Consider the following 11,971-nt stretch of genomic DNA (forward strand, 5'->3'; position numbering starts at 1 on the left):
TCGATTTAAATTAGGTGGGAGTTGGAAGCAAACACTGTTTTTTTCGTTTTTTTTATTCTAACATGTCAGTACAATATGCTTAGTCTAACATAATACTAATGCAGTAATTTTTGTAAGTGATAATCAGACTGTTATAAAATTATGTTTAGGCACAGTCGTACATTGGCCATACTAAATAGCGTCCTAACTAACATAGCATCACAAATATGGTTACAAAAACACTTAAAGATAAAGGAGGGTGAAAGCACCTCATTTACCCCAAATCTAGGCCCAAATGACCCTCCTTTCCCTCTAATTAGTGGTATTAAATGTATTATTATCGAGTCACATTAAATAATAAAAATTAACAATGAAATATTCACAAGTGAGTCTTATATCCTACATGTTATCAAATCACTCGTCGGTTTGTATTCTTAATGAACGATATTTACAACTCTTAATTAGATTAGTATAAATGTGGGATACTTGAAGCAAATAAAAAAATTAAACACAGATGTGTATTCGGCACTTGACATTTAACTACGGAAGCTCTAAATTTGAAATATTCGCGATATTTCATTTTGGTCTTTCTGATGTTAATTACATTTACTCCAATTACTTTCGGGTTTTACTCCTAATATCACAATGCAAAGCTTTGTTCAGTATTCGAATTTATTGTAACTGATTGAATTACAAATTAAGAAAAGGGAAAACACGAAATATTTGATTATGTAGCCTCCTCGTCTGCCTTTTCGTTCGTTTCTTCCGTACGGTATTTCCCATTGTAGTAGGGAAAATACTGTAGCACAGTTTTCCACTCCGACATATACGTCAGGAAAATCAAGGAAGTGAAAGCGTAACAGACTGCACTAGGCACAAACGACATCACGACTCGTATGTGTTTTGGGCCAATAATACGGAGAAAATGCGGAAATTCAAGGAGTGGTGCAATTTTTTGCGGGTTTGCAGACGCTTTGGGCTTTTTCGAGGGCTTTTTTGGCTTGCTTTTATCACACTCCACCATTTTGACAACACAAAGACTGACACTAAAGGGAAATGTCAATTTAATAATATACCCTGCGACCACGATAAGTTTCCCAAGTGAGGAAAAATAGCAAAAAAGCATAAAACCTGCACGTTTCTGTGTATTTATAACACCAAAAATGTGGATTGAAGACGAAGTCCGGTACTGTTTTTCATTAAATTTAATATACCCTGCGACCAAAATAAGGTTCCAAAAGTGATGAAATACAGTAAAAGAAATAGCAATTTGGTACTTTTCAGTTAAAGATTAAAAATGTGAACATATTCTCATTGTAGAAAATCAGCCAAATGGTGGCTTTTTCGAAGCTAGGGATTGAAATAATGAAAAGAATTGACAAACTGTCATATTTGTCGAAGACGTAGAAATTTGACGTTTGTTAATGTCAAATTTTAATTCTTGGTTATGTTCTCTCAGAGTCAGTGTCGCCTATCGATTAGTGACTTTCTCCTATAGTTATTTGCAATGTATACTTTGTAATCTTGAGAGATTTGTTTTTAAAATCAAACTGTACAGTTGGAGACAAAATACTTTGGTCGTCACTTTTCTGACACTTTAATGTAATTCAAGCTTTAACGTTAAAATGAATGACAATTTCAAATTAATGACAGTTATTATATTTTCCTATCAAAAATATGTACAGACAACTTGTCAACTATCATTGACAGTAGCTAAAAATAATGTTAAGAGTCCTATAGCATTCTTTACAATATAATCTCACTCAAGTGACATTGACGACCAAAGTATTTTGTCTCCAACTGTAATTTTAAACCAATTTCGGCTAAAGAATTGTTACAAAATGAGTAACCGTATATTAACAAATTGTTAATTAAATACATCATAATATTTGTCAAAGACGTCAAAATTTGACATTTGTAAATGTCAAGTATTTTAATATGCCCTGCGACCACCATGAAAACCAAACGTAACCATTTGGAATCTTTTTTAGTTACGGATTAAAAATGTAAACATTTTCTCGTTATAAAAATAAAATCAAGGTGGATTTTTCATAATTACTGAAGTAAGAAAAAGAACTGTCAGTTAATCGTCATCAACTGTCTTAATACTTACCAACGACGTCAAAATTTGACATTAATAACTGTCAAATTTTAATTTTTAGTTATGTTTCCCTAGTTTCATGATATTGCCAGTGCCATTTTTCGTTACTGACAACGTGTATTTTATAACTTTGATACATTTTTTTTTTCAAATTGTAAATAAGAGATTTGCCATTAACTGTCATATTTATCAAAAACGTTAAAATGCGACGTTTGTGACTGTCAAAAATTTTAGTAGGTAATACCCTGCTACCAGGCTAAGTTTCCAAAAGTGATAAAAAAAGTAAAACAAACAGTTAGAGATTAAAAATATAAACAATAAAAATGATGAATTTTCCGGAACTACTGAAACAGGAAAAAGAATTGTCAGTTAATTGTCATAAACTGTCATAATATATGTCAAAGACGTCAAAATCTGACGTTTGTGACTATCAAATTTTAATTTTATGTTAAGTCTCCCTTTTTTGACCTTGTCAGTCCATCAAAACACATAACAATTTGGTATTTTTCAGCAAAATGGTGGATTTTTCGTAATTACTGAAATAGGCAAAAGAATTGGCAATTATTTTTTATCAACTGTCATAATATTTGTCAAAGGCGTCAAAATTTGACGTTTGTAACTGTCAAACTTGTCAGTGCCATCTTTCTCCCTTAGTGGTAGAAACTTTGAAACATTTATTTTTGAAATGTCGAATTCTAACTAAAATTCTGAACGAGTTTGGGTCATTTTTAATGAAAGAATTGTCAGTTAACTGTCATAGTTGTCAAAATTCTAATTAAGATTTTGAACGAATTTGAGTAATTTTTAATGAAAGAATTGTCAGTTAATTGTCATTAACTGTCATAATTGTCAAAGAAGTCGAAATTCGACGTTTGCGACTGTGAAAAATTTTAATATACCCCGCGATCACAATAAGCTTTCAAAAGTGATATAAAATAGGAAAACAAATATATATTTTCTTACTTTTCCTAGGTACTAAAATCGAAAAATAAAAATCAAAAAATTGTCACTGTATTTGCCAAAAACGTCAAAATTTGACGTTTGTGAGAGTCAAATTTTAATTTTATGTTATGTTTCCCTTTTTTGACTTTGTCAGTTCATCAAAACACATAACAACTTGGTATTTTTCAGCAAAATGGTGGATTTTTCGTAATTACTGAAATAGGCAAAAGAATTGTCATTTGGAATTTGACAAATACGTCAAAATTTGACGTTTGTAACTATCAAACCTTTTTGCTTATGTTTTCCCTATTTTGTTGATATTGTCAGTGCCATCTTTCGGTTGCCGACTTTCTCCCTTAGTTGTGAAAACTTTGAAACGTCGAATTCTAACTAAAATTTTGAACAAATTTGGGTAATTTTTAATGAAAGAATTGTCAGTTAATTGTCATTAACTGTCATAGTTGTCAAAGAAGTTGAAATTCGACTACCTCGCGATCACAATAAACTCCCAAAAGTGATATAAAATAGGAAAACAAATATATGTTTTCTTATTTTTCCTAGGTACTGAAATCGAAAAAAAATCAAAAAAATTGTCATTGTATTTGTCAAAAAAGTCAAAATTTGACGTTTGTGACTTATGTTATTGACAACGTATACTTTGTAACCTTGAAATATTTTTTAAACGTCGAATTCTAAACGAATTTTGCTTAGGAATTGTAAATAAAATGAGTCACTGAACTGTAAACAGTTTCAGTTAGCAAAAAATTGTTCCAAAACTAAATGAAAACTTGATCATCATCCGAGTTGGACAAGTAATTAGTCTGGTTTTCTACATCACTACCCATCATGGTTTTTTTCACTGGTGTTACTGGATACCTGACCGGTCCCCTCCACTTCCTGCTAAGTCCTAAACTTCGAGGTAGCGCTATAGGCGGTATAGTAGCTTTGCAATTAGTATTATCTTCCTTGAGAAGTTTGCGATCAAGTGACCTAGAGTTGTTGTTACTCTTCGGTATAACATCGACAACAACAGCTTTGTCAGTATCGTAGATTTGATTGCACGATTTGGAAATATTCTTGTTCAAACTCGCCACCGAAGTATTGCTTTGCGGTAGATTCTTCTTCACCATCACATTCTCGGTTTCGGGTTCGATTTCATAGCGGATATGTTTATGATATGGCACTTCCGTTGAAGTATTACTAGACCCATATTTGTGAAAATTTGAAATGTCGAGACAGCTTTCGGTCACGTGTTTTTCGACAGGACTACCAACTAACACCCTGTGTAGACTTGAGTTGTAATTGGGGTACGATAAGCGTTTGAGTTTATTCATCGTGTTTTCCAAACGTAGATTTTTCAAATGGGATTCAGTGATATTTGATAAGTTCATTTTACACCCATCAGTGATGCGCAGCGTCGATTGTGAATGGACGCTCCGCGAGAGCACAAATTCCACTTTCTGCCCTGTATTGGTTAGCAAATTTAAGGCATTTTTGTATTTCATCCCTAGGAGGCTTCGCCCATCGACAGCGACGACTTGATCACCGCTCAATATATTCCCACTCAAGTGGGCAGGGCCTCCTAGGATCACCGACTGGATGTAGACGTTACCATCGGAGCCCTCTGTGATCTGCAGCCCTAAACTACCCCTACTGTCGCGCTCGACACAAACTGTCGATAAAATCCGCTCCTCCTCGAATGAAATATCATTCAGTTTGTTCAACAAAGTCTCACTTAAACTCTCATGAAAGTCGGGGAGAAACTGATTCGTGGGGGATTTCACCGAAGAATCTACAAAAAATACTAAAATTGAGTTTCTACACAATTACAGTTACCTATAATGTAGGCCTCGTTGGATATCGACGTGGAACTGCAATGAAGAGAGACAGATTGCAGCGACATCTCTTCTAAATCATCGTGACTTGGGGCGTTCATAGCTTCCATAGATCTGGATACTCGATTATTGAACATTCGAGTCCCCATTTTAACTCCGCGTCTCTTATCGGGATTGATATTCCCCAATCCTGACAGATAGCAACTATCAAGGATTAATCCTGAAGTTTTTCGTTCAGAAGGGAGCTCATTTTCCTTATTTTGGTAATCCTCGTTGATGTCTACACTTTTTGCCCGTCGGAGTTTGTTCTCATTTGATGCTTTACTGCACTTCGAAGAGGCCCGAAATTCGATTTTGAATTCGGTTTCGGCGTTCACCGTCGACTGGTCCAAGTAATTTGTCAGTGCTTCTAATTTGCACAAAGAGTTGGTTTCGTTTTTCATGTCTTTGAGGGGGATCCCGAATTGTTGGGAGAGCGTCTGGAGTGACGTGTATTCAGTGCGAAGACGGAGGAAAAACTGGTGGTGTAACGAAGCAAGACGGAAAGTGAAATAACTCCTGAAAATTACAATTCAAAGGTTGTGGCGTTTGAATTAAGAATCACAAGGCGACAAAAAAAGTCATGTCGTGACAACTTGACACATTTTATATCATTTTGTTCGTCTCAGTGAGACAAATCAAATGCACTAAAAAAATTTCAAAAAGTCCACACACTTTGAACAAAGTAATTTTTTTTCTAATTTAAATGAATTTAAAATACTTTAACTTTAAAAAATCATTACTCAGTAAGTATTAGGCCGATTTCCTTCAAATAAAGACTATTCTAAAGGGATGGCTTTGCCCTTTAGGATGATATAAAATTTGAAATTGAATATTGGCAAACTTTTCTTCGAACGGTGTTCGAAAAAGTTCGAAGTAAATCGAAATAATCTAAGAAAAACCCTACGAGTACTTTTTTTTCATCATTACCATCGTGTAGAGCATCTCTTTATTAGTTGTAATCCAAATTTTTAAAAGAATATATCGAGTGGTTTTCAAGATATGATTTTTTGAAGTTAATGTTTGCTAATCAAGCATTGTTCCATATCGGAGAAATGCATGTTAATCTTACTTAAAATTGCATTTTTATAAAAGTATTTGTTTTCAGACTCTTCTTTTGCTTAAAAATAGTCAATTGCACCTTCTTTGTTCTAATTAGAATAAACAAAAACTGTTTGTTTACTTAAAACAAATAAATAGTACCTGCGTACTAATTAAAGCAAATAAAGGGTTTTTTTGTTGTAAAAATGACCACTGAGATTATTGAGCAAAGAGGATCTAGAAGTTTAAGGCACGAGCCTTAAATATAAGGGCAAATCTTTTTCAAATCAAATCACTTTCCATTCAGATTTCGACTTGTTCACTTTATTCTAGTTTTCTGAAGTTTTTTTGAAAATGTTCTGAGCAAATGCTTTCTCATCACTTTCGAGTGATGTTAAATGAAATAAGTCACCTGATTTATTTTGTTGGTACATTCTACAATTAGCTTCAGTTAGCTTGTAGGTAGTAGTTATTGTGATAACAGTTGCACAGGAAGCAACTGACTTATTGTATTCAACATCAGTAGAAAGTGATGAGAAAACATTTGCTCAGAACATTTTCAAAAAAAAAAGTTCAGAAAGCTAGAACAAAGTGAACAAGTTGGAATCCGAATGGAAGTGATTTAATTTGAAAAAGATTTGTTCTTATATTTAAAGCTACTGCTTTAAAGTGCTAGATCTCTTTTGCTCAATGATCAGTAATCATTTTTAGAACAAAAAAACTCTTTATTTGCTTTAATTAGTACGCAGGTACCATTTATTTGTTTTAAGTAAAGAAACAATTTTTGTTTATTCTAATTAGAACAAAGAAGGTGCGGTGCAATTGACCATTTTAAGCAAAAGAAGAGTCTTAAAACAAATACTTTTATTAAAATGCAATTTTAAGTTAGATTAACATGCCTTTCTCCTATATGGCGCAATGTTTGATTAGCAAACCTTAACTTCAAAAAATCATATCTTGAAAACTACTCGGTATATTTTTTTAAAAATTTGGATTATAACTAATAAAGAGATGCTCTACACGATGGTAATGATGAAAAAAAAAGTACTCGTAGGGTTTTTCTTAGATTATTTCGATTTACTTCGAACTTCTTCAAACACTGTTCGAAGAAAAGTTTGCCAATATTCGATTTCAAATTTCATATCATCCTAAAGGGCAAAGCCATCCCTTTAGAATGATATTTATTTGAAGGAAATCGGCCTAATTGTTATTACTCTTACTCTTTGAATTTTTTTTAGTGCATTTGATTTGTCTCACTGAGACGAACAAAATGATATAAAATTTGTCAAGTTGTCACGACATGATTTTTTTTTTGTCGCCTTGTGGAATTTACTTTTTGTGGTCCATTTTGAGTTTGTATTTCTTTAGTTTCGACCCGTGGAGGATTTTAGTATGCGGAAGGATGCATAAATACTGTTTGCTGTAACACAAAGTTTGAATGCTTCTCCATTCGAACATTTCGTAGAGCTGTGGTCCGCAGTTGCTCGCTGATCTGTCACGTTCGTAGAGATTGATCCCTTGGGCGCTAATATACAGCCAAACGTCTTTCTGATTATTGTCTTTGAGCATCTGTAATAAGTGTGTTATTTATTACCGACGATGGTTTCTTATTACCCAAGTTGCGGTGTAAAAGTGTCCACCGTAATGGGGGAGACTTTGGGCAAGGATAATAAAGTCCTGTTCAGCCTTTTCCGCACTTAATCCCCTTTTGGATATATGACACCGGATCAATTCTTGACGCAAACCATACTGGTCATCGATCGCGCAAGACATGGTCTCTGGAACGTAATGTTCCAACAGGAAGTAGTCCCGAGCCCCATGCTCCTGTAGCGAAAAAAACATCAAGAATTACCATTTATTTGAGTAATTCCACATTAAAACGGTCATTTTAAATCTCAATTTGAGATATGTCATAGAACGCATTTCACGTTTTTCACTCTTTTTTATTTTTTCAACGTAAATATGTTCAAAATAAGTACCTAGTAGCAATTTTTTTTTTAATTATTGATCAAAATAGGTACTTTACGGACGTGGTGATACATTTATTCTAAAAATTTAATATTAACAATTTATTTATACATATGTACATTGTTTAAACAAAGAAATTAACAATTGCACAGATTTTTAAAATTTTCAAAAAATTCATGTAATATCTCTCATAATTTTACTGTGTCCTCACAAAAGTTTCAGAACGAACGTTTTAAAAATGTTTGAATTTTTTTTTCATACACCCCTGAAATTGCCTGAAAGTAGTGTTCCAATTACCGTCATTAATAAATTGTTCTAAATAAAGCACGTAATTTCATTTGTTTTATAAAAGAATAATTTTTATAAAAATATTTTATTCTATCTTCTAATATTGACATAAAAGTATGAGGGTTTTTTTTAGGGTTCGTTTTAGACAAAAATGATTTTTTTAAAAATCGCAATGTTTTTCAAATTCTCGATTATAATACCAGGTAAACAAAAAGTATGAAACATAACATTTTTTGCTTAAATTATATATTTTTTGCAAAAACTAATTGATGAATGATAATGTACTAAAAAAATGTAACGTTTTGTCAATAAGGAATAAAATTTTTCGAAATTTTGTTTTTGAGGTATGCAAAATTATTAGTTTTTTTTTTAAATGGCAACTCATTGTAAACCCTTTTTACAAAAGCTATTCTCAAAGAAATGCAAGTTATTCAATTTTAAACAAAAAAACTTCAATATTCATAAATTTTTGCTTAAATTATATATTTTCTGCAAAAACTAATTGATGAATGATAATGTACTACTAAAAAATGTAACGTTTTGTCAAGAAGGAATAAAATTTTTCGAAATTTTGTTTTTGAGATCTGCAAAATTATTAGTTTTTTTTAAATGACAACTCATTGGAAACCCTTTTTACAAAAGCTATTCTCGAAGAAATGCATGTTATTCAATTTTAATCAAAAAAAAAATTCAATATTCAATCAAAATTAATTTCAATTTGGCATGCACAAAGAGTATTTTGCAAACTATTTCCCGAACAAAGTTTACAAAAACAATATTTTCATTATGAGAAATAAAAAAAAATCATTTATTTCAATCAAATCCTTCAAATTTCTGAGATTTATCCAATCAGATTCGCAGTAATTTAGCACACGGGCAAATTATCGATAATTTGCACACTCCCATTTTTCCCAACTGTATTAATTTTTTTCACAATATGAAAAACAAAATTTTCTATGTGAAAAACCATTTAATAGGACAAGGAAAGTTCTGAATTATCGATTGAATGAAGCTCAGAAATTTGAAAGATTTGATTGGCTTAAATTTTGTAAGGGAAATAGTCATAAACCTAAGTTGCCATTTTGAAGAAAAAAAAAATCGTATAACTCAAAAACAATTTTATTCTTAACAAATGATCACATTTTTATAGCACTTTATTTTTTTTAATTATTATCATTTTCTGAAGGAAAATAATTTAAAAAAACGCTTGGTTCCATATTTTTGGTTCACCTTGTATAATAAAATGTAATATCTAAAACATTTGGAACTACCCATTTAAACAACTCTAGTAGACTAGTTATATGATCTACAAACAACTTTTGTAAACTACTAAGAAGTACATCTAAAGAGTAGATAAGTTTTGAATATATATCTATTAAAAAAAAATGGACCTAAAGAATTTTTTATTTAATTTCCGGAAACGTTATTTTCAGGCGATTTCAGCGCTCTTAAAAAAATTTTTTCAGCCATTTTTAAAACGTCCGTATGAAGACGTAGTAAAAACATGAAAGTTTTTACATGAATTTTTTGAGAATTTTAAAATCTGTGTAAATATAATTTTTTTTTGTTCAAACAAAAAAAAATTTTTTCTTTAAAAATTATTTTTTTATAATAAATTGTAGAATACATGTATTACCACGTCCGTAGTGTACTGATTTATATCCATTATTTTTAAAAAAGAATATTGATTTATCCTTAAAATAAAAATTGTTTTGCTACGAGGTTCTTAATTTTGGCTATTCCTGTTTACAGGAGTGAATATAAAGTATGGAACCAATAGTTTTTTTTAAATCTTTTGTCCCTAGAAAATTTTAATTTTTTGAGTTATGGGATTTTTTTGTCAAAATTGCAATTTACGTAAAAAAAAATTATGAAGAAATGAAATATAAAGTAGATAGTTGTAATTCTTAGACAATAGATCATAACCTTCATGAAAAAATGGTTTTATAGTGGGTTGACATTTAAAAAAATAATTTTTTTGTAGAGGAAATTTCGAAAAATTTTATTCTTGATAAAACATCACATTTTTATAGTACTTCATCAATTATCAATTAATTTTTCCAAAAAATAACTAGTTTAAGCATTCACCTGGTACATACGAGTAAAAAAATCAAAAACAGTGATACAAATCGGAAATAATGAGATTTAAAAGTGATCGTTTTGGTGTGGAACACTCATTTATAATAACCCAATTACCCTCTCGCTGTAATTTCCAAACTCCGCTTGCAAGGCAAGTCCGTCCAATTCGATAAGCTGTGAGAAAGAGCAGGGCAATTGGTGTTCAAGTATCGACCTTCTCAATTGCAAATACAATAAATGACGAGCTTGCAATCCTCGGATCCCACGAAGACTGGGCAGGAAGAAGCGAACTCGCATAAATAAAGTAAGAGTAGCATTTTGCAAATTGCCAGGTTGCACAGCCTTGCAAATTCGGGTGTCTGATGGGAGAAAAACAAAATCGCCAGCGATTAATGCCGAAAGACCCAACATGAAGTTCTCCTCGATGTGTTCTTTCTGGATTATTGCCTGCAATTAAAAAAAATTGCAAATGAAAACTGAAAATAAACTATGCAACACTCTCAAGACGGGAATCTCCACGAACACCTCCAGAAAAGGAAGCTAAAAGCTGTCAGGTGTGTTGAGACTAAAGCTACACAGGCTGGAAGTATTTACGAGCTTTTTATTGTTCTGCTAAAAATGTTGAATGTGTTTTATTATTCAACTTGATTGATCTTGGAAAAAGCTGAGTAAGCTCTAATCTTCTGAAATTAACCGCTTCGCTTTAGAAAGCAGCTGTGCATTTTATTGATTAATTTCGAATTGTTGTGGGATGTATTCAACGGTGTTCCGTCAGTTTTGCATTTTTTTTTATTATGATTTATTAATTAAAGTAATGATTAGCAAATATGAGTAAAATGGGTGATGTTTACACTACAAAAACTGCCAGATTAATGCCTGTATTTCGGAATAGTGCAAAACATAAATCTAGAAGTTTTGATAATAAATTATTCATCCTTCATCCACATAACTTTTTGTGAATTTAAAAAAATATATATTAAACTTTAATGCGACAAAATATAAATTTATTTTATACTAGACAGGACTATTTTGGTTTCAAATAACGCATTCAAAGTGAAAAAAAAATACCACCAGTTTAAGAAAAAAACTTAAATGTTTTTCAAGTTAAACTTCCCATAAGTAATTAATTATTGCATTTTTTTATTCAACATTAAATTATTAAATATGGAAAGTCTATTTTTCCATTACACTTTGAGTGTGTATTCAGTTTTTTTTCAATAATAAAAAAATAAAAAGAAAGAAAAACAAGAATAAACAGAAAATATAAGCAATATCGGAATAGATTGTTGAAATTATTTATTTACTTATTAAATTCGTAAAATCTGAGACAAGTTCAAAAACACTAGTTTTTAAGTGTTTAAGTGTTGACAAATTTTTACTTTTTTTATTTTGTAAATTGCGGCAAAAGCGTGACTTAATGATATAATTATTTGACGTAAACCTATGTAAAATGTTCTGGGGAATCGATTGACGTCAAGAAAACTGTAAAATTCGTAATAGTTTTTAAGTTATAGACGTATTTAAATTTTTGATATTTTTGACTTTATCACAAATTTTCTTGATAACTATTTATCGTAGAGCATTGATCATTGAATATGATAGAGAATTAAATTTTCTTTCCAACGGTACCAAATCTTAGAAATTATCTCTAATAAGTCCGGAGTTATTGGCATTAGACCACTCCGCGTACCGAAAATCG

At 31.3% G+C, this 11,971-nt stretch overlaps 1 protein-coding gene across 2 annotated transcripts in view; it reads right to left on the reverse strand.

Moving 5' to 3' along the window:
• Positions 1-864: 864 nt before the first annotated feature.
• Positions 865-11,971, reverse strand: part of LOC123007432 (FERM and PDZ domain-containing protein 2-like) — an 83,641-nt gene continuing 72,534 nt past the window's right edge. For both annotated transcript variants that reach the window (XM_044402728.1, XM_044402729.1), the window contains 5 exons: positions 10,390-10,719; positions 7,552-7,761; positions 7,271-7,506; positions 4,859-5,415; positions 865-4,814 (listed from right to left, as the gene is read on the reverse strand). In XM_044402728.1, coding sequence (XP_044258663.1) covers positions 3,799-4,814; positions 4,859-5,415; positions 7,271-7,506; positions 7,552-7,761; positions 10,390-10,719 — 2,349 coding nt within the window. In that variant the 3' untranslated portion in view covers positions 865-3,798. The remainder of the gene's footprint in view (positions 4,815-4,858; positions 5,416-7,270; positions 7,507-7,551; positions 7,762-10,389; positions 10,720-11,971) is intronic.

The sequence above is a fragment of the Tribolium madens genome, unplaced genomic scaffold (assembly GCF_015345945.1).
Source record: "Tribolium madens isolate multiple individuals breed KSU strain unplaced genomic scaffold, Tmad_KSU_1.1 Scaffold_3;HRSCAF=73;Tcas5.2_LG2, whole genome shotgun sequence".
Classification (NCBI taxonomy): domain Eukaryota; kingdom Metazoa; phylum Arthropoda; class Insecta; order Coleoptera; family Tenebrionidae; genus Tribolium; species Tribolium madens.